This window comes from Dipodomys ordii, unplaced genomic scaffold (assembly GCF_000151885.1).
Source record: "Dipodomys ordii isolate 6190 unplaced genomic scaffold, Dord_2.0 Scaffold49, whole genome shotgun sequence".
Classification (NCBI taxonomy): domain Eukaryota; kingdom Metazoa; phylum Chordata; class Mammalia; order Rodentia; family Heteromyidae; genus Dipodomys; species Dipodomys ordii.
In genome coordinates, this window is record NW_012267265.1 from 11,636,404 (window position 1) to 11,660,021 (window position 23,618).

Below are 23,618 nucleotides of genomic sequence, written 5' to 3' on the forward strand. Positions count from 1 at the left end.
TGAAGGGTAAACAAAAGGAGGAGGCTGCAATGCTTGGTAAGAAATGTACGCATTATCCTGCCCATGTAATTGTAACCCCTCTGTACAGTATCTTCACAAATAAAATAAAATAATAATAATAAAAAAAAAGTTAGCTTGGGCAGGAAAGCATGTGATACTCTTCAAGTAACCACCACAAAGCTGGCAGTGGCATCTAGGCGGATCCTCCTTCTCCAGCTACCCAGAGAGCTGAAACTACAGAAACATACTGCCACCCATACCCCCATGCCTGGCTTTCCCCGGGTTCTTGATTTACTTAGCACTGTGGAGTGTTCTTTCTTGCTCAAATAGACGAACTGAAGAAAGGTTTCAGTGAGAGCATTTAAAAGAATAATTATTTTTATTATATCCTGGATCCAAAAGAGGCTCCAAGACACCTAGTTAAAGGATCTAGGAACTTTATTACCACCATGCAGGAACCACTTCCTACCACGGGGAAAGTAGGAGAACGGTCTTGAGCTCAGGGTAGGATGGCTTTTTATAGGGGTAGTTTACACAGAGTTACATAGGCGAGCTATACAAGGCAGGTTTGGCACATTTTCCTTGGTGATAGTTATGTGACCTTTAAAGTCATTTGTTCTTTATGGTAAATATCATATGTAATAATTTGCACTCATAATGGGACCACTCAGTGGTAGTCTTTAATTGATGGGCTTAAGGTCCTGTTACTGAGGCGAGCAAGCAAGGATACAGAAGCAACACATAGCAAAAACATAGCCTTGAGTCCCAGGAGCATAAGCAAAACAGAATCTTCACTTGGTCAGCATGACCAATACTATCAATGCTATTGAAACTATTACAGAAATGAATTTTACTATAAGCTCCTGACTAATACAGCAACTCAGTGTAGCTGCTGAGAAGCCTCAAGTTTGTCAGTAGCCTTCTGCAAAGCTGCCAGCATGGTAAACTTGAGTCAGGGAGAGATGTTCTTTTGCTTTTTTAGCAAGAATGGAAAAGAGGCAAAGGCTAACTACTGGTCAGCCTTTGTCTGGGGTTTTTCTTTACCAAGAGGGTTTTGGCTCTTTATCAATCATTTTGTTCTGTTTTCTGATTTCACATTTTTGTTCCCATAGATATTCTTTTCCCAGGGAAAAGGGGGTTCAGGGGAGAGAGTACATTTCCAACAGCAGGAGGGACTGAGACCAGACAATAGGAGGAAATTTCTGGCAGTGAACAGCAACTCAGATATTACAATTTTTACAAGTCGTTATGTAAAAGGATTTCAATTCCATAAGTCAGGTTATGAGTACAATGCAACTTGATCAATGTCACCCCTTCCATCATTCTCCCCCATCTTTCCCCATCCCATCCCTATCCTCAAGTTATGTAGTTCAAAAGGCCGTATTCGCTCACACTTCTCTCTCTTTTTGTTGCCTTCTCAAACCTGTGAAAATGTCAGCTTTCTTGTACTCATTTTGTTCAATGATATGTTGGTTGTTCAAAGGAACTATGCCATTAGATTTCTCTCCTACATAAACAGCACCATCTTCTACTTATGTTTGTGTTTTAGATCTAACTTCCATATATGAGACAAAACATGCTATTTATCTCTGTGAGAGTACTTTTAAACAATAAGTTTCTAATTTTTTTAAACATTGGTAGGTTGAATCTACTTTTGCAGGAAAGCTGCAGTGTCTTCTTTTAGTCTGTACTGTATCTGATTTCCTGCTTGTTTAAAAAGATTGCTTTTCAACTGGAGGACAGAAAACCCAGTGTGATTTATAAGTGGGCAGTTGTTCCAAGAGTTTATTCTGCAAATTTAGAGTTAATTATGTTTGAAATAGTTTTAACTTTTGCCTCCATTTCTACAGGCCTTTCATAGCTAGTGTTATTTATATGCCAGTGACTTACAGGGCCACAGGGCCGCTTGAGCAATTAGTCTCTTGCATTATTAGATAAAGAGCTAGTTCTAATTTTCTTTTCTCCCTGTATAGTGGTATGTCATTTGGTCTAAGGATAAAGTTCAAATGTTTATGGCTTTACTAGCTTGTGAAATCAGAGTAAAATTTTTGTAGAATCACTGTTTGCTCAATCGAAGTACAGATTGCTCTGAAGGTTCAGAATTAATTTGTGGAAAAGAACTGAGCTGTCTTAATGGCAAGAAGACCAGTACAAGTATTGAATCTGTGTTAGTTGATCTGATACCCATGTATATAAATATTTATGGTGTGTGGGTGTGAGAGAGAGAGACAGACAGAGAGCGTGTGAGCGAGAGAGAGAGATGCTTCTTGGTACTGAAAGATGTTTTTCATGTTTTCTTTGTTAGCTTGTTTTATTACATGATAAATAGTGAGTATTTTACATTTATGGATTGCTTTGACTATTATTATTCTTTCAGAAGTTAAGATTAAGGTGAATTTGATTAGTAAGTTTTACCTCTGTTTTAGGTCTCAAGGAAGGAAAGTAACATTATGTTTTCAGTAGTCACTGCATTTGATATCCAGCTTAATAATAGTCCTTATTTTTAGATATTGTGTACCTTATATTGTAGAGTTCTTAGGCTAATACCTGCTCTTTTGCAATGCAGATATTTATCTTAGGAACAACTGTCACTTCTGTGACTTTTCATTGTCCTATTTTGTTTATATCACATGTGCATCTATGTAGTTTAACAAACAAAACAAAATCTTGAGGGACAAAAGAATCTTACCATATTTAAGAAAATTAAAGGCTGTAAATATTAGGTGTAATCCTTTATCGAATCTTTGATTAAAAAAAGTATGTGTGAAAATATATTATTGGGACAGGGCTGGGAATGTGGCTTAGTGGTAGAGTGCTTGCCTAGCATGCATAAAACCCTGGATTATTCAGTACCACATATACAGAAAAAGCCGGAAGTGGTGCTGTGGCTCAAGAGGTAGAGTGTTGACCTTGAGCAAAAGAAGCTCAAGGACAGTGCCCAGACCCTGAGTTCAAGCCCCAGGACTGGCACAAAGAAAGAAAAGAAAAGAAAGAAAGAGAGAGAGAGAAAATATATTATTGGGACACGTCAGAAATTGAATAAGGCCTGTGAATTAGATACATGTGATGCATCAGTACCAACTTTGTTGGTTTTGGTTCTGTAATTAAGTAAATAATTCTCTATGTCCTGAGAAAATGTGCTGAGTATTATATTTGCAATTTATCTTGTCTTTTTACACGTATGGACGTAGAAAAATAAAGCAAATGTGGCAGAACAGAGGCAAAGGTGAGTCTGAGTGAGGTGACCTAATGTTGCAACATTTCTGTACATTTGATATTGATTTTTAAAAATGACCTTCCCTAAATCTGGACATTATGACTTATGACTGTAATCCTAGCTATTCAGAAGGCTAAGATCTGAGGATTGTGGTTCAAAGCTAACCTGCATAGGCATAAAAGTCCACGAGACTTTTGTCTCCAATTAACCACAAAAAAAGCCAGAAATGGGAACTGTGACTCAAATGGTAAAGCAATAACCTTGGGTGAAAAAGCTCAGGGATAGTGTTCAGGAGCTGAGTTCAAGCCCCAGGGCTGTCATATATAAAAAGATCTTCCATGAAGTTATCCATAGGAGTGGAATTGCTAAGCCATGACTCTAAATGTCTGTAAATTGACGCCACAGTGTCAAGTCCTTTTCTACTATGGATGTACTAATTACATCCCCATTGCTTCTTTTTATTTTTTATTTTATTTTATTTTTCTTTGTTGGTTGTGGATTTGTACTCTGGGCCTGGGTGCTGTCCCTCTTCAGCTCAAGGCAAGCACTCTACCACTGAGCCACCTTCCCAGCCCTCCCATTGCTTTTTGTCTTCAATACTTAAACTCAGGGCCCAGGCACTGGGCTTCTTTTAAAGCTCAAGGCTAGCACTCTACTGCTTGAGCCACAGTGCACCACTTCTGGCCTTTTCTGTTTATGTGGTACTGGGGAAGTGAACCCAGGGCCTCATGCATGCTAGGCAAGCACTCTACCACTGAGCCACATTCCCAGCCCTTCACCAATACTTGATGTTATCAGATTTCATGTTTTTATCAAACTTATGGGTATAAAATAGTATTTCATTGTGCTTTAGCTTGAATTTTCCTCATTGTATTAAGGCTGAACTTGCCAAATGTCTAGTCATTAAAGCTTAGTCTTTTTTTGGGGGGGAGGGTGTCCGATCATGGGGCCTGAACTCTGGGCCTAGGCACTGTCCCTAGGAATCGAACCCAGGGCCTCATGCATGCAAGGCAAGCGGTCTACCACTGAGCCACCTTCCCAGCCCCTAAAGCTTACTCTTATGAATTGTTTGCAGCTGGGTGCTGGTGGCTCATGCATGTAATCCTAGCTACTCAGGAGGCTGAGATCTGAAGATCATGGTTCAAAGCCAGCCCAGGCAGAAAAGTCCTTAAGACTCTTATCTCCAATAAAGCACTAGAAAACTGGAAGTGGCGCTGTGGCTCAAATGGTAGAACACTAGCCTGGGGCTGAAGAACTGAAGGACAGAGTCCAAGCCCAGAGTTCAAGCCCCACGACCTACAAAAAAAAAGAAAAGAAAAGCAAAGAAAAAGAAAAAAAGAATCATTTGCCGCCAAGCATTAGTGGCACATACCTGTAATCCTAGCTACTCAGAAGACTGAGATCTGAGGATTGTGGTTTAAAGTCAGCCCACGCAGAAAAGTCTGGTTAGACTCTTATCTCCAACTAAACACTGAAAATACCGGAAGTGGTGCTGTGGCTCAACTGATAGAACACTAGCTTTGAGGCTCAGGGACAGAGCCCAACCCTTGAGTTCAATTCCTACAACCACCCCAAAAAATTGTTTGCTGTATGGTTATTTTTTGAGTCCTTTGTTCTTTCCCCCCCTAATTTTTAAGTAAAGATAATAGAAAAGTTCGTTATAAAAGGATGGCAGAGAAAGAAAGCATATGGCATAGACATGCCGCAAGAAGATGGCAACTTAGTCTTCCTCTGCTACATTGGGCTGTCTTCATCTGTCTTTTGTGCAGATCTTGGCCTTTGGTTAAATAGAATCAGAGGGACTTCTGATTGGTGAGTTTCCTTTTTATTTCTTCTAAGGTTGTGATGCCAAAGATTCTTACCGTCCCAACCTTATGTTCTCATTCTTTTTGCCCTTTTTAACTTACTCATCCTTTAGTAGCCCCTTTGTCCCCATTTAAGCTTGTCAGACAGGTTTTGGCTTATCATCTTATCCTGCCATCTACAAACTGTAAAACCCAAAAAATTCCCTGTCTTCTCTACTGACCCTGTATCATATTTTTCCCTGTGAAAAGGAACCCTACCTCCTGTTAGGGAAAGGGTCTACAAAGTTTTTGTATAGGTCAAGATAGCCTGGAAACGCATTCTTTGTCAATTAGATGCACTGTAGTTATCCACATACTTTTAAAAGATGCTTGAGTACAATAAAAATTTCATTCATATTTTGGGTTGTACAGAATAAACTAGGTGAGGGGGCAGAGAAAATTTTGCACATCGAGTATATAGGGCTGTGGTGTTAGTTTCTGTCTACATGTCTCCTTTCTCTTGGCTCAGTTATATATGAGGCAAGTTAAAGTTGCATTCTTGTCTTTGACCTGGGCGGGGGGATGTATTTTTAGAAGGTCTATCCTCTATCCCTAGTGTATTTCATTCAGAGATTTGCTGAATTGCTTGCACTTTCCTTCACCTCTAAGTAAATTGCTAAATAGTAAAAGTCTTGCATGGCTAATTCCTGGCCAGTAAGCTGGATTGAAAAATCTTCTCTGAATGGCATTGCAGTGACTATAGAGTTGGCACTCTGCCTCATCCTTTGTTGATTAAAGGTAAAAAAAGGTTAAGTCCATTCTGAACTCACACTTGAGGAATTTGACTTAATAGTATTTAAGGACTTTTTGCTCCAATTCTTAAGGTGATTGATAACAGTTTTGCCTCTTCATTGCTCTATTTCTTAAGGTTATAGATAATAATTTTGCCTCTGTGTGTGTTGTTTTTTGTGGCTCTGCCCGCCCCCCACGCCCTGAAACTCAAGCCTGAAATCACAAACTGTTAATTCTGTAAACTAACTAAAAAATTCCTATTGCTTCATTATGTAAAAGACACCTGTCATGGAGCTACTGATTGTCCTAAAAAGAACTTGGAAAACTTGACTTTCAATTCCAAGTTATCTTTCCTTTCTCCTCCAGTTCATCTTGTTAGCATTCCTTAAAAAAAATGAGGACAGAGGGGCTGGGAAGGTGGCTCAGTGGTAGAGCACTTGCCTTGCATGCATGAGGCCCTGGATTCAATTCCTCAGCACCACATAAGCAAAAAGAAAAAGCTGGAAGTGGCGCTGTGGCTCAAGTGGTAGAGTGCTAGCCTTGAGCTGAAGAGCTGAGGGACAGTGCCCAGGCCCAGAGTTCAGGCCCTACGACTGGACCCCCCCCCCAAAAAAAAATGAGGACAGAGAAAGAAGGAGAAAGAGAGAGAGAGAGAGAGAAACATTCCAAGTTTTTCTGTTTATATATTTTTCAGTTTTCCAGGGCCTTGAGAATAAAGTGCTGTCACTTTATGATTTTTCTGGTAATCTGTGAAGTGAGAAAAATCAAAGGGGGTCTTTTATTTTTTTCAGGGATCTGGCATCTCCTCTACTTCAAAAGCGAAGAATATTTTCTTTGTAGACTAATGTAGGAAGTAAATTCCTTTGTGACACATCCCAGAGGACTAACTGGATAGTCATGTTATGCATTGTCTAAATACCTCCTTTTTATTACCTAGAAATCTTCTTGTTTATTATCCATATTGAGTAGTTAGAACTGGAAACAGTAGTCATATAGTTTTTCAGTTAAAAGTTATACTATTTTTAAATTTTTGGTGTTTTCTTTCTTGGTGTTTTTCTTATGCATTCTTATTTTATAGAATTAGAGTATAATGTTAAGAACTTGTCTTTTTTCACTCAATATTGGGGTATTTAGTAATGGATGTCTTATATGTCATTATCTGGATTGATTATCATGAAATATTCTTTCCTACATTTCTATGTCAGTTTCCTAGAACTAAAATTACTTATCACCAGCAGAACTTTTCATGTCAAACTGATTTAAAAGCCAGTTGCTAGTTGTTGCACGTTTGTATAGTCACAGAGCTTTATTGTGAAAGAGAAGTGTTGTTTTGTAATGTAGTAGGCCAATTGTTGTATACTTCACATTTCTTTGGTTTACTAGTGAAAGAGTTTTGATATATTCATGAACTATATTGCCTCTATGAATTAGTCACATATTCTGTTGACTTTTTGCTTGCTTCTTACAAAGTTTTTTTTTTTTTTTTTTGGTCAGTCTCGGGGCTTGAACTTTGGGCTTGGGCCCTGTCCCTGTGCTCTTCAGCTCAAGGAGTGCTCTCTACCACTTGAGCCACACCACCACTTCCGGTTTTCTAGTGGTTTATTGAAGATCAGAGTCTCAGGGACTTTCCTGGCCGGGCTGGCTTTGAACTGCGATCCTCAGATCTCAGCCTTCTGAGTAGTTAGGATTACAGGCGTGAGCCACCGGTGCCCGGCTTCTTACAAAATTTTTTTTAGGTGGGGGGGTCTGGTCGTGGGGCCTGAACTCTGGGCCTGGGCGCCGTCCCTCAGCTCTTCAGCTCAAGGCTAGTACTCTACCACTTGAGCCACAGCACCACTTCTGGCTTTTTTTTTTCTGCTTATGTGGTGCTGAGGAATTGAACCCAGGGCCTCAAGCATGCAAGACAAGCACTCTACCACTGAACCACCTTCCCAGCCCCTTACAAAGTTTTTATATCTTAAAACCATCAGAGTCTGGTGCTGGTGGCTCATAGCTATAATCCTAGCTACTCAGAAGGATCTGAGGATGGTAGTTGGAAGCTAGCCTGAGCAGGAAAGTGTGTGAGACTCTTTATCTCCAAGAAATTACCAAATGTGAGACTCTTATCTCTAATAAACTACCAAAAAACTAGAAGTGGTGCTGTGGCTCAAGTAATAAATAGAGTGCTAGCCTTGATCAAAAGAAACTCTGGGACAGCTCCTAGGCCCTGAGTTCAAGTCCTAGGACTGGCACAAATAACAACACCCAAAACCCACATGGCCATTTCTTGTAAATATCTGTTTCTACTTTGCTTGTATTTTGACTTTATGCTTTTTTTTTTTTTTTTGGGTCTGGTCGTGGGGCCTGAACTCTGGTCCTGGGCGCTGTCCCTCAGCTCTTCAGCTCAATGCTAGCACTCTACCACTTGAGCCACAGTGCCTCTTCTGGCTTTCTTCTTTTTGCTTATGTGGTGCTGAGGAATCGAACCCAGGGCCTCATGTATGCAAGGCAAGTGCTCTACCACTGAGCCATCTTCCCAGCCCTGACTTTATGCTTTTTATCAGGAAAATAAAAGTCTTCATTTTTTTTGCATGAGTCAAATCTATATCTAAGGACAGTTTGTATCTGTGAATTCTTTAGCTAGTAGTATGTAGGGTGGAAATCCAAGAGGAGGGTTTTGCAGAACCAAAGTCCTGCATAATTAATTGTAATCATTAGATAGAGGTCTTATTTAGACATTAATTTCAACCATGTTCCTATTGTAATTGCTGGTCTTTTTATTTCTGATATTTTCAGTCTCATCAATTTTTTTATATCCTATGAAGTTGCTCCTTTTATTTGTTGTTTTTCTGTTCTATGGCATTTCCTAATGTTTGGATGCTTTTTCTTTTTTAAAGGTATTATCCAAAGAGATGAGTCACCCATGGAGAAAGGACTCTCTGGTCTGCGAGGAAGGGACTTTGAGTTATCTGATGTGTTTTATTTTTCCAAGAAGGGATTTGAAGCCATAGTAGAAGATGAAGTGACCCAGAGATTCTCCTCAGAGGAGCTAGTGTCATGGAATCTCCTCACAAGAACTAACGTCAACTTCCAGTACATCAGTCCAAGGCTCACTATGGTGTGGGTGCTGGGTGTCCTAGTACGCTATTGTGTTCTTCTACCCCTGCGGTGAGTCACCTGCCTGATGACTTACAGTATCATCAGTGCAGCTTTCTTTTTGCATCATGTATGTAATGAGAGCTCTGGTCCCAATTAGACCTCTTAAGAAGGAATGTGTTATTTTCCTTTCACACTTTTCTCTTAAAAAATACACACACACACAAAATCAGAATTAAATATATATTTAACAATCTTGATCCACTTTAGTATTAGTCATCTATCATTTGAGGATGGATAGAAAAGGAAAGTTAGAAAGAAGAAGAAAGATGATCTATAGTTTCACAGCCATCAGAGTGTCAGCTCTGTTATCAATGATGATGAGACCCCCTGTTTCTCTTTGTGAATCTGTATCACTTTATAGCTGCCTTGGACAGAAGAAAAAAAGAAATTCCAGAAAATGGTCTTGCAAGAGCCATTTAAAAATGTGTTTGCTCTACAATGGTCACTTACTTATTTTGTTTACAAAATTCCCTATTTAGGTGTCCTTCTTCTTCTAGACCTCAGTGCTGCTTGATCAGGGTGGACTTCAACCCATTTTCTGAAAGCACATTTTCTATGGCCCATAGGCATGGAAGGCACTGGGGAGTGGGATGAAGTATCTGTACAGCATGCTATTGCAAGGAGTAGGCAAGAGCACCAGCCACAGCATTGGGCTGGGGATTGGCTTGCTTCATTTCCCTAGACATGGTCTTGGCATCCTCTCAACAGAGCTTTCCAAGTAGCTGCTACCGGCCAACTGCCATTGCATTGAACATGAATTGAAACCTCTTTACCATCCCTAGGGCGCTTTGTACTTGCCTCATTCAGATTTGTTACAGAGATGGCATTGCATAAGTGTAAGCCGGTGCACATCTCCAGATCCTTTTATTTTTAAAAATGGTTTTCTTTGCTCATATTAACATGGTTCCCAATGTTGGGACATAAGAAGTCTTTGAGCAATCATTTCAGCTGTGCTAACAGCAAAATTCAAGATTTCACATATCTTTATGCTTGGACTTTAAGCCAGTGCTCTTCAAGTGGGTTTCTTGTATTCAGCATTATCCACTGGCATACAGGAAGGAAATGAGCTTTCCTTTACTAGACACTTCTGTTCTTACTATACAGCTTCCAGGTTGTTCTTGAAAAGAAACGAAACTATAGCAAAGCTTCATCTATTGCTTGGTTCTTGTGTGCTATTGTGGTCCATGGTCAAGCAGCATAACCCAGATAACCTGAGGTAGGAGTGAGCAAAATACTTCAGATGCTTTTATTGCTTGATACACAGGTTTTTCTTTCTTTCTTTTTTTTTTTACTTTACTACGGAGGGCAGCAAATAGTCTGACTCTGCTCTTTAGATTTAACTGAACTAACATTACAAACTAGATAAGTGACAATGATTTCTGTACAACCCATTAAACATAATCCTAGAACATAATCATCCAAGGACAAAAAGAAAAAGACAGAATTATAACTCTTATTCTTAGTCCCATCTACAGTGTGAAGAAATGCTTTGTAAGGGATTTTTAAAAAAAGAAACAAGCAGGGTAGGTGAACGCTCCTTACACAGAGCCTTCCCCAGCAGTGACCAAGGGAGAAAAGGTAGGAGGGAAAGAGTCAGAATTACTGCAAAGTAAGAGATTGTGGCTCTTATGACTAATTCCTGTAATCCTGGCTGCTTATGAGACTGAGATTGGGAGGATTAAGGTTCAAAGCCAGCAAGGGCAGAAAAGTCTATGAGATTCCTTCTCCATAATAACTAGCAGAAGGCTGGGTTGAAGGTGTGTCTCAATATAGAGGTCTAGCCAAACAAACAAGTGTGAGGTCCTGAGTTCAAACCCCCGTACTGGAGGAAAAAGAAAATCACATCTCTGAATATGGAAATCATCATCTGAGGGCAACTTGTGAGAAGTTATCTCTGAGATCTTTCGTGTTGGCTTACGTTAACTGGGAAACAGAATTTGCTGGCCTGTTAATGTAGCAAATAAAAAGTTTCAACAGTTTCACTCCAATTATTAAACACATAATGTGGTATCTTCTAATTTAATTGTAAAAACAATTGACCCTCAAGAGGGCATTATTGGAAAATTTTTGTATAATTGATGGATAAGTTTGAACAATTGGCTTACATGTAAAAAAGGCCCTAGTGACATTAACCTTCAAATTGCTGTGTCAAAAATATGCTAAAACATGACTTTTGAAGCCTATTGGAAAAGCTTTTTTTTTTGGTTGTGGGGCTTGAACTCTGGGCCTGAGCGCTGTCCTTCAGCTCTTCAGCTCAAGCATTCTACCACTTGAGCCACAGCACCACTTCTTGTTTTCTGGTGGTTAATTGGAGATGAGAGTCGCACAGACTTTCCTGCCCGGGGTTGGTTTTGAATCGTGATCCTTAGATCTCAGCCTCTTGAAAATAGTATACTTTATAGAAAGCATTTTGAAATATTGCCTTTTTCATGCAAAACGCATCATGGAAAGTTCATACAATCATGTCAGAACATTTTAATAACTACAATATGTCCCATACTGTGGCTGTTGGACACCTTACATACTGTTTCATCATAAAATGAGACTTTGCGTTTCTATTTCAGGGTTACCCTGGCTTTCATTGGAATCAGTTTGCTGGTTATAGGAACAACACTGGTTGGGCAGCTGCCAGATGGCAGGTGAAATGTTTCCTTCTATTTAGCCATAAATAAGTAGGATTGTCCCTTTTCCTAGCTATACTGATACTTTTATCTTGTATTAAATTTATGGTCTGAATCACTTACTAGAATTCATCTTCATAACCTTCATCTGGTTTTCCATGCTTCCATATACATGGAAACAAGTTGTTTTTTCAAAGGAGAAATGAAGGGCAGGAAAGAAAACTGTCCAAGGAACCTGCAGATTATTGGCGGGCTTAAAAGGCTTAGAGCAAACAAAGAAGCCCCAGCTCATCTTTGCCAGGCATTGCCACAGTCTACTAGGCTTTGCGATAGAGTATTGTTCACTCTTTTATTTGTTGCCATTTAATCCCAAATGCATTGATAAGGCTGTAAGAAATAAAACTGTGCTAGCTGAGCAGAACAAACACAGGATGCTATGTGTGTGAACGAGCACAGTAAAGCTTCTTTGTGTTGTTTCTTGAGAATGCTCGGAATTGCACAATCAAACAATATTTTTCTCTTCAGCATCAAAAGCTGGCTGAGTGAGCTGGTGCATCTGACTTGCTGCCGCATCTGTGTTCGATCCCTCTCTGGCACCATTCATTACCATAACAAGTGAGTGTCCTGTGCTGGGGTTACAGGAATGTGGGTGGTGGGTGGGAGGTAGTAGGTGGAGTGTACTTTTAGTGAATTTACCCATGTTTGTTCAGCTACCACAGATATAACAAAAATGTCTGTTTACAGCTAGAATAAGAATAAATGTGCAATAGTGCTTTATCATTGGGCATTAACTATGTGCAGGCCACGCCCTTTCTCTCTTGTAGGTCATTCCTGTCAGAGAGGCACCATTACTCCATGTCACAAATGGAGAGATGGAAGCCTAGGCTTGCTTGTTCAGGATCAATAACAAGGAGTAAGTTTCAAAGACAGATTTTGAATTGGGTTTGTCTGCCCTGTTGACTCATACCTTGATCCTAGCTACTTAATAGGCTGAGATGTAAAAGTTCTGGGCAGAAAAGTCTTGAAAGACTCCATCTGAAATTGACCAGCAAAATGCCAGACTGGAGGTGTGATTCAAGTGGTGGAGCACCAGGTGAGCAAGCAAGCTGATAGAGCACAGGGCCCTGAGATTTAAACCGTGACATCTCAAAACAGTAATTCTATTGTGATGATGATGATGATGATAATGATGTTATAATAGTAATAAACTGACAGACCTCTGAAGGGGTGAAGTCTGGAGACCTATGTTTCTGTCCATTTTCTCCTTTCTAAAATTTCAAACCTAATCCTTAAAATACTGAATTCTGCTTTTTTTCATCCCTAGACCGAGAGAATAAAGGTAGCTAAGGAAAATTGCTAAGTGAAAATGACTTTGATTGCTTTTGAATTACTTTTTCGTCAGTGCAACTTTATTTTAATTTAAAAATATAACTGCTCTTAAAGTTCTAGAACGAAAATCCCTTTTTACTGATAGGTCTTTCTCATTTGTAGAAGGAAAATATTTTGTCAGTTGGCTTAACCATGTGTTACTAATAAAAAAAAAAGGGCCTTTAAAAAATTTTAATTAGATTTGGAGGTATGGCTCAAGTGATAGAATGCCAGGTGGGAATGAAATAACTGAGCAAAGACTTGAGGACCTGAGTTCAAGTTCTAGTACCAGCGCGCGCACACACACACACACACACACACACACACACACACACACACACACACACACACATGGAAAAAATAGAATAAAATTAAAATGTTAAGTTAAATGATTTTGTAATTAGACTATGAGTTTTGAGGTAAGGAATAGAAGAGTTCTGGTAGAAGTGTGATCAGAGGAGTCATCTTCTGCAGAAAAAGTGTACTAATAAGGCAGAGAGTTTTTTATTATTGTAAAGGTGATGAACAGGGGTGTTACAATTACATAAGTAAGGTAATGAGTACTTTTCTTTTGAACACTGTTAACCCCTCCCTCATTTCTCCCACTTTCCCCTCCCCACTCCCTTATTCCCAAGTTGGATAGTGCCAAGTGTCTAGTAAATTGTATTAGTTCATCCCGTGTCCTGCTGTTTCTGTGATTCCCTTTCCTTTCCATGGATCAGATAAACTTATATACAAGACAAAGGGTATAGAAAACTAAAAAATAAGTGCAAACAGTACATAATAAGAACCTCTTGTTCCAGTTCTTGGAGTTTGTTTTGATCTGCTTCATTATATATGATCATATGCACCTAGCTATTGAGCTATTGTGATCCTCTGCTAAGAATATCATAGACATATTCTAGTTATTACAAATGAGGGAAATCATGCAACCTATGTTTTGGGCCTGGCTTGCTTTGCTTAATTTTTTTTACAGGTTTTTCCACTTCCTTACGAATGGGGCAATGTCATTCTTTCAGATGGAAGCATAGAACTCCATCTGAACTCCTCATCTGAACTCCATAGAACTCCTCATCTTGATCAATTCATCTACTGAGGGGCATCTGGGTTGGTTCCATATCTTAGCTATGGTAGGGAGTGTATAACTCATAGAAGTAATTCTAGTTTTGAGGAAAATATGATGAAGTCTATTCTCTTAATGAGCCTAAGAGAAATCTTTATTGGTGTCTAGTCCTGATTTATTTCTCAGGCTGAGATACACAAACTAAATTATGGGCCCAAAGGCCAAATCTGGCTCTTTGTGTGTGCTTTTTAAAATCAATAAAGTTTTATTGGAACACAGCCATGCTTATTCACTATATACTATCTGTGGCTGTCTTGTGCCACAGTAGAGTGACAACTGGGGGTTGTTTGATCTGAACTAGTATCAGAATAGTTGAGATTAATTAAGCAACCTTATGAATTATGAAGGAGAAGTTATAGGATCCTTACTCCATCCTTGTTATAGATTCACCCCTGTACCATGTATCCCCAAGTGTTTCTGTTTAAATATACTTAAAAGAAAAAAATAGTGAATCTTTCCATATTGATCTACAAATAGTGGACATTTTCTGGTGGTCAGTATGCATCACTGTTCTTCCTGCAGGCAGTACAGACCCCGGAAGGGAGGCATCTGCGTGGCCAACCACACTTCTCCCATAGACGTTTTGATCTTAGCAACGGATGGATGTTATGCTATGGTAAGATCAGCCCATCAGTAGCACAAATAATTGTGTGTTTTATGGATTGCTCAAAATTCCAAGTTATTTTGGCAAATTAGAAATTCCATATTAGACATTTGTCTGTGTTATACTATTGTACCTATATGGACTATATGAGAAAAATAATGCAAGAAAAAAAGCCCATAGTATTTAAGGTAGTAAAAAAATGAACTTACTAGATCTAAAGGGTACCAGAAGGAGGAATAGGACTAATAGAGAAGGTGAATGAGGATGAATATAGTTGAAATACTTTATCTGAATGTTTGAAAACAGAACAATGAAAGCTAGACATTGATGGTTCACTTCTATAATCCTAGCTACTCAGAAGGCTGAGATCTGAGGATCACTTGTTCAAAGCCAGCCTGGACAAGAAAGCCTGTGACATTCTTATCCAATTAACCAGCAAAAATGCCAAAAGTAGAGCTATGACTCAAGTGGTACAACATCAGCTTTGAGTGAAAAAGGAGAATGTGAGGCCCAGTACTGGCACACTCACACAAAAGAAAAAAAAGAAGAAAATAGAATAATGAAACCTGTTGAGATTGTTTTAAGAAGTGGGAAGATGGGCAGGGAGATATGGGAGTGATAGAGTTGAATTTAATCAGGTATTCATACAGTGTATGCCTTTATGGAAATGTCAGAATGAAAGTCTCTCATTGTACAACTAGTGTATGCTCACAAAAAATTTAAAAAAATTGGCTGGGAAGGTGGCTCAGTGGTACAGTGCTTGCCTTGCACACATGAAGCCCTGGATTCGATTCCTCAGCACCACATAAGCAGAAAAAGCTGGAAGTGGTGCCATGGCTCAAGTGGTAGAGCGCTAAAGCTGAAGAGCTGAAGGATGGAGCCCAGTCCCAGAGTTCAGTCCCCACAACTGACCAATAAATAAATAAAATTAACTTCCTTGAATGTATACATACTTAAGCTTGATTGGACTTTATAAAGTTGATTCTATTTTGCATTAAAATCCTGCCAAGTTTAATTACACCTTGCAACATTGAAGTCTTCCTCCTTAGAGTTGTATAGATTCCCCAGATAACCAATTAGATTTCTCTCCCCTCAGGGAGGTACATGCAATTAAAAACAAAATCTCTCTTTAATGATGATCTAGCAAGAAAGGAAAATGTTGGTATGTTTCTCAGCTACTGTCCACAGCTTCAAAGAAAGAAAAGAGAACAAAACCTTGCAACAAAACACAAAACTAAACCTTAGCTGGGTGCTGGGGGCTCGTGTCATGCCTCAGGAGGCTGAGATCTAAGCATCATGGTTTGAAGCTAGCTCCAGCAGGAAAGTCTGTGAGACTCTTACCTCAAATAAACTACTCAAAAAAGCCAGAAGTGGCACTGTGGCTCAAGTGGTAAAATGTTTGCCTTGAGCAAACGGAAGCTCAGGGACAGCACCAAGCTCAGAGTTCAAACCCCAGGACCAGCAAAAATAAAAAGCAAAAAATCCCCTTGAAATGCCTTTTCCTGGGCATGAATAGGAAGCACATCCTGGCATTTCCCCAAATATTTGGTCTCTTTTTGACCTTATATATAATGATCAAGATTTCTTATATCTTCTCTGTGTCAGGTAGACCATACTGGATGATATCCCTTCCTGCCCAGTGTTAAATGTGTCTTAAGTTGGCATGAGCTAGAATGATAGGAGGGGGTCTCTGGGGATTTTTCCATAGTCTCTTGGTGACAGGTTTTACTTCAATTATAAACTCTGGTGATTAGCTGTCTTTTTCTCTCTGTATGCTATGTGTGAACAAATGTATTTTAATATATTTATTTTAAAATTTTAAATCTGTATCTCTCTCCCTCCTTCTTGGTCTCCATGCTTTCCTCTCTTCCTTCCTTCCTTCTTTCCTTTGACTTGTACCAGGTGATTTGAACTCAGGGTCTTACATTCTCTCAGCATTTTTGCTCACAGCTGGTGCTCTACCACTTGAGCCACATCTCCAATGCAGCTTTTTTGCTGACCAATTGGACATAATTTTGTGGACTTTTCCTTCCCTGGCTGGCTTTGAACAATGATCCTTCGGTCTCAATCTTCTGAGTAGCTAGGATTACAGGCATGAGGTATCAACACCTGGCCAAATTTATTTTGTTATTTTGCATTAGTTGCCCAAGTTCCATTGTGACATTTCTACAAATGTATATATTTTCTCCTGATTAACTTTAGCTCTTCTAACAATCTCTTGTACCTCTCCTCCCCCAATCCTTGAAATAATTTTAACAGACGTCATTGTTCTATTTTTATACATACAAACAAACCACTTGGACTATATTTACCCTTAGTCATCATCTTCATTAGTCCTCTCTCCTCTTGCTAGTGCCCTTCCCTCCATTCCAGCCTGATTTAGTTTCCAGTCATTCATTTTTTTCTGTGTGTGTATATATTAATTGCCCCAAGAGGGTCTCAGTATGTATTATATTGTAATTAGAATGGCTTTCTGTATTGCTTTTCTCTTTTCCTGCCCTCCAATTCCCTATAGATCAGCAGCTTTCATTGAGATTCTTTATGCAGTCTTCAGATGTAGTTGCACTGTATTCCAAAATGATTTCCCCTTTATCTTTTTCTCTCTCCTCTTCCCTCTGCCTCCTTGCCCCCATGGTCTCTGTAACTAATAGTATCGTGCCTATGCTTTCATTTTGTTTGAAGCAAATTTTTAGGACAGATTTTTGAATTATTGAAATGCATAAGAAATGAATGTGTCATCTTGAGAGGTTTACTTATCTTCCTCTCTGCCTCCTTCAAGTGAGAGGTGAGTGATCCTGTTTCCCATAGCCTTGCATTAGAACATATCAGCAAGCTGTGAAACCCATGTCAGTATAATGGGTATGAAATTATATTTCACTGTAGTTTTAACGTGCATTTCTACAATTTTGAAGGACCTCTTATTTTTCTTTTTTCCTCCCTTCCCCCTCCTTCTCTCCCTTCTTTCATTCCTTTCTTCTTTTTCCTCTTCCTTCCTTTTTCTCTCATTCCTTCCTTTAACTTCCCTTAACTCCCTCTGTCCTTCCCTCCTTCCTTCTCTCTCTCCCCCTTCCTCTCTTTGTCTTACATTAGTTCTTTGAGGGGAGGGATTTCATTGCTCCATCTCCACACATATTTAAGCTATATTCCAAACAATTTTGATGGGGAAGGGATGGAACTGATAAGATATCTAACTTTTTTAAAGCTAGAGAGGATAGCTACTATTGCAACCTAGCTTAAAATTCAGTGGTACTACCAAATAAAAAGTACTTTCTGCTGCCATTTGGCCTTCTAAGTCCTTTGATCAAACTTAATTTTATTAGTCAGCAGAAGGCAGCCAATCTTATCTCTGAGGAGGAACAGGAATTTATTGGTACTTGGAGGAGGAAAAAAGCTTTCTTTGAATAACTGTGCCTTTACATTTTTCCTTTTTTTCAGGTTGGCCAGGTTCATGGTGGGTTAATGGGAATTATTCAGAGAGCAATGGTCAAAGCCTGTCCACATGTCTGGTTTGAGCGCTCAGAAATGAAGGATCGACACCTGGTTACTAAGCGGTAAGTAGTGAGATTACCCAATATTCTTGGGCAGAAAAGCTGATCATTTGGATTATAAGCATATACTTTTTTGTGGTTGTTATTATTGTTGTTTTGGTCTTGGGGCTTGAACTCAGTACCTGAACATTGTCCCTGAGTTTTTGTGCTCAAGGCTAGTGTTCTACCACTTGAGCCACAGCTCCACTTCCAGCTATTTTAGTAACAGAGTTTTCTACGCAGGCTGGTTTCAAACCACAATCCTCAGATCTCAGCCTCCCGAGTATCTAGACTTATAGGAGTGAGCCACCTGCACCCAGACTCTATACACTTTTTAAATAAGAAAACAACTTGAGTTTATTTCCTTTATTTGTTATTTCTTTTGTTAGATAGCAAATATACTCATAATACAAAAGGGAACTCCCATCTCCTTCTTTTTAAAGGTAGACTTGTAATTCCTTATTTTTCTTCACAGATTAAAAGAACATGTTGCTGATAAAAAAAAGTTACCTATATTAATCTTTCCTGAAGGTAAGAGTGGGAGCTGGAGACCAAGACAAGATATATAGCAAGAGAAATATCAGAAGTATGAGGAATGCAGTTGGTCTAGAACTGGTCTAGAACTTAGCCTTGAGCATCAGCTGTCCTGTAGGAGTGGGTCTCTGCTATGAGCTGTTTGCTTGAGGTATTCTTTGCTCTCCATTGAGATTTGGTGGAAGGCATGAGATCTTTCCTTCCTTCCTTCCTTCCTTTCCTTCCTTTCCTCCTTCCTTCCTTTCTCTCTCTTTCTATCTCTTTCTTTCTTTCTTTCTCCCTTTCTCCTTTTCTCTCTCTCTTCCTTCCTTCTTTCTTTCTTTCCTTCCTTCCTTCCTTCCTTCTTTCTTTCTTTCTTTCTTTCTTCCTTTCTTTCTTTTCTCTTTTCACAATCCTCAGATCTCAGCTTCCTGAGTAGATAGGATTAAAGTTGTCAATCACCACTGCCCAGTACCTTTTTCACTTCTAAATATCATTTTAGGAAGGCATTGTCTATTATTATTTTTATGCAGGGCCTGAATGCTGTCCCTGATTTTTTTTTTTGCTAAGTGCTCTACCATTTTAGCCACAGCTCCAAAGTCTCAAAGACTTTCCTGCCCAAGGTAGCTTTGAACCATGATCTTCAGCTTAGCCTCTTGAGTAGCTAGGATTTATAAGTGTGCACCACCAGCACTAAGCCTGTCCATAAATTTTAAAGAATTTAACAGTAAAGTAAAAGTTTGTTATTATGTTGAGTTGCATCCCTTTCATACAGCAACTAAAGATAATAAAAAAATAAAGCATCCTTAGATCTATGGGATTATTCCTTAATTAGGGGTTGACTTATGAAACCAAGGTTAAATTTCTGTAACTTTGATATTCAAAGTATTTTATGTAAAAGGAGCTTATTTCTAATTGGCTTCCAAAATGTCTCCTCCCATTCAGGAACCTGTATCAATAATACTTCCGTCATGATGTTCAAAAAGGGGAGCTTTGAAATTGGAGGAACCATATATCCAGTCGCAATGAAGGTAAAGAGATTGGGGAAACCTGAAAAGCGGTATTGGGCTGGCAGCTAAAGTTTGCAACAAAAAAAAGGAGTACTTGCCTTTTCTGCTTGGCTTAGCTTCAAAATCTCTGTAACACTTTATTCCATTTGTTCTCTCCCCGTGTGTGTGTGTGTGTGTGTGTGTGTGTGTGTGTGTGTCTGTGTGTGTGTGTGTGTGTGTGTATTCACTGGGTCACTCTGTACCATGGGCTATTCTAACTACTAAGGACATGGTAATAGGCAGACAGATAATGTCTCCACTTCCATTGACCTTCCAGTGAAGAGTGGAGATAAATAGTTAATGGTCATATAAATAATGCTTATTTTAGCACTCTACTTAGAAAAACAGTTAGCTCTAATCAGAGGAGCTAGCTTGCCTCATTCACTTTTTGTGGTCATTTCTGTTGAGGGAAGTGACTTCTCTTGGGGGTCTGATAGAGCTACTTAATTTACCACCATAAAAACTTGACCATGGGAGAGCAAGGGAAGGAGTGACATTGTCCAAACAGAAATGTACATCATCTCTATAATAATATATATTTTTTGTCTGTTATGGGCCTTGAACTCTGGGCACTGTCCCTGTGCTCTTCATCTCAAGGCTAGGGTTCTACCACTTGAGCTACAGCGCCACTTCCAGTTTTCTGGTGGTTTATTGGAGATAAGTGTCTCTCGGACTTTCCTGCATGGGCTGGCTTTGAACCGCGATCCTCAGATCTCAGCCTCCTGAGTAGCTAGGATTACAAGCATGAGCCACTGGCTCCTGGCCTTCTATAATAATAATTTTAAAAATTATAAAAAGAAACTTCAACATGGGTCACAGAAGCTACCTAGGATGTATTTCTTTCTCTTTTCTTTTTCCAGTATAACCCTCAGTTTGGGGATGCCTTTTGGAACAGTAGCAAATACAACATGGTGAGCTACTTGCTTCGTATAATGACCAGCTGGGCCATCGTCTGTGATGTGTGGTACATGCCCTCCATGACCAAAGAGGTACCCCTCCGCTAGCACCTGCTCTTCCTTGCTTTGTTGAAGCAGATCAAATCAAGAAACCTTTACCTAAAATCTGGGTGTCTCCATTTTATGCCATGTCTTTCTGCTGGTTCAGTAAATGATTTGTTTACTTTTCTTTCTTTCCATTTAAAACATTCACTTACTTGAGTTGTACAGAGAGGGATTTCATCGTTTCACTTTTACACAGTTACAGTATATTCCAATCAATCTCACTTTGTCTGTTAACCTTCTTTCCCCTCCAACAAGTTTTCTTACTCAATTTTCTTTTTTTTTAGTTTTTTTATTTTTTTTGTAAGCATCTTTATTAACATAAAGGGAATAAAAGGAGCAAGAGACTGTAAATTAGTAATACTTTATCACAAAGTTCTGAAGGTATATATAGAAAAATAAATGTATTCCTTTTTTTTCTTTTTTTATTGTGAACATACTGTACAGAGGGGTTACAATTACATGGGCAAGATAATGAGTACATTTCTTATCAAGCACTGTAGCCTCCTTTGTTTCCCTTTCCCATCCCTTCCCATCCCCCCCCGCGCCCCCCAAACCTCCTCCCCCTGCCCACCAAAGTTGTAAAGTTCATTTTCGACATAACGACTTGTATGTCTCATTGTTGCAATGGGTCCACCTGTATCCCTATTTAAACGATTTATTTTTCCCCTTCCCCTCCACAAATTATACAGACATCAAATACAGTGAAAGCAGGGGTTATACCATGGGGGAGGGACATACAAAACAACAAAGAAATAATCTTATAAATGTGTTAGAAACAATCGCATGAAAGAAAAAAAATCTTACTCAATTTCATAGATGTTTTATATGTGCATACCTCTACTAGGGCTTGAACTCAGGGCCACTCACTCTCATTTGGTGCTTTTGCTCAAGGCTGGCACTTTGCCATTTGAGCCATATCTCTACTTAGTCATTTTTGCTGTTTAATTGAAGATAAGAATCTCTCAGACCTTTCTGCCTGGCCTGCCTCCAACAGTGATCCTCAGATGTCAGTCTCCTGAGTAGCTAGGATTACAGGCATGAGATACTAATACCCAGCTCATTGTTGATTTGTTTCTTAATAATATGTTGAATGTTCTCCACATCAGGCCATTTTATACTCAGACTCTTTTCCATAATAATTTTACTGTTGGAGTATTGAATCTACAAATGTTATCAAATACTTCATTTTGGCTAAGACTAGCAAATAATTTATTAAAACTGTGCACAGGATAATATAGTACCGTGTTTCTCTTGGTAGAACAAGTGATATTTGCTCTGATTGTGAATAAATGTTTTTTGAGTCAGAATATGAATCATATATTTTAAAACAATCATAGATGCATACAAGACTTTTTTATTGTGAAAATACTGTACAGAGGGCAAGATAATGAGTACATTTCTTATCAAGCATTGTAGCCTCCTCCTTTGTTTACCCTTCCCATCCCATCCGCCCCCCGCCCAATCCTCCCCCCCTTCCCCCCCCCCCCCCCCCGCACCAAAGTTCATACAAGACATTTTTAAGGATCAATTGAATAAATACCCAAGATATGCAACTTTCTTATTATTTTTAACCAGGAAGGAGAAGATGCAGTCCAATTTGCTAACAGGGTTAAGTCTGCTATTGCTGTGCAAGGAGGATTGACTGAACTTCCCTGGTAAGAAAGATAATTTTAGAAGTACTGTTTAGTTTTTGTTGTTTTAATTGTGAGGCTTACTAAATGTGGCTGAGTGCTTTAGTCAGGGTGGGCTGCTAGTGGTCTTAGAAATGTTCTTAAAATTCTGGAGACTAATCCGTCCCTCCCTCCCTTCTTCCCTCCTTCCCTCTCTCTCTCTCTTCCTTCCTTCCTTCCTTCCTTTCTTCCTTCCTTCCTTCCTTCCTTCCTTCCTCCCTCCCCCTCTCCTTCCCTTCTTCCTTCTCTGCCTTCTTTCCTTTTTTAGTACTGAACATGAAATTTCAGGCTTCCTGCCACTTGAACCATAGCCCTCATACTCTTTCCTTTTAGTTTGTTTTTTAGACAGGATCTTTTTAAGTTTTTTAATATTTTTTATTGTAAAGATACAGTTACATGAATAAGATAACGAGTACTTTTTCTATCGAGCATTGTTACCCCCCCCCTTTGTTTTTCTTCTACTACAGGATCTTACACTAATTTTTCCCAGATTAGCTTTGGACCACAACCCATGAACGGGCATGGGCCACCACTTCCAGCTTATTTAAAAAAAATTTTTTTTTGCTTATGTGGTGCTGAGGAATCGAACTCAGGGCCTCAAGCATGCAAGGCAAGCGCTCTACCTTCCCAGCCCCTTAAATTTTAATTTATTGTCAAGATGCTGTGCAGAGGGGTTACAGTTACATGAGTAAGTTAATTTTTGAGATAGGATCTCACAAACTTTGCTTTGCTGGGGCTTGCCATGAGCTATGCTCTTTTGTCTCTGCCTCCCAAGTAGCTGGAATTAAAGACACAACTCGCCACATCTGAAAAGACATGTCGCTCCCTAGTGTGTTTCTTTTTAAAAATTATTTTATTGTAAAGGTGAAGAAGTCAGGTAAAAGAGTATATCTAGTATCTTTTCTAATAAGAACATCTATGCCATTTTGGGGGGCCTTACCTTTATGACCTTATCTAACCCTCATTATTTCCCAAAAGTCAACTCTACATATTATCACATGGGGAGTTAGGGCTTCAATATATGAGCTATGGAGTGGCAAAGCTGTTTCATTTGTAACAGCGAGGGTTAACTCTGACAATCATATAGATCAAATCCTTATGCATATATTAGCATGCTGTCATGATAGTCCAGATCTAAAATCCTCTCAGTTCATAAAATCCTTGTCTTGTTTTCATGTTTTGGACATCTAAAGATGTGTAACTTGAGGTCT

General features: G+C 39.2%; 1 protein-coding gene across 2 annotated transcripts in view; it reads left to right on the forward strand.

The window, feature by feature from the left end:
* Positions 1-23,618, forward strand: part of Agpat9 (1-acylglycerol-3-phosphate O-acyltransferase 9) — a 64,343-nt gene that overhangs the window by 37,742 nt on the left and 2,983 nt on the right. For both annotated transcript variants that reach the window (XM_013020066.1, XM_013020065.1), the window contains 9 exons: positions 8,670-8,940; positions 11,496-11,570; positions 12,078-12,167; positions 14,566-14,659; positions 18,083-18,198; positions 18,650-18,705; positions 19,633-19,718; positions 20,597-20,725; positions 22,313-22,392. In XM_013020066.1, the coding sequence (XP_012875520.1) occupies positions 8,670-8,940; positions 11,496-11,570; positions 12,078-12,167; positions 14,566-14,659; positions 18,083-18,198; positions 18,650-18,705; positions 19,633-19,718; positions 20,597-20,725; positions 22,313-22,392 (997 nt within the window). The remainder of the gene's footprint in view (positions 1-8,669; positions 8,941-11,495; positions 11,571-12,077; positions 12,168-14,565; positions 14,660-18,082; positions 18,199-18,649; positions 18,706-19,632; positions 19,719-20,596; positions 20,726-22,312; positions 22,393-23,618) is intronic.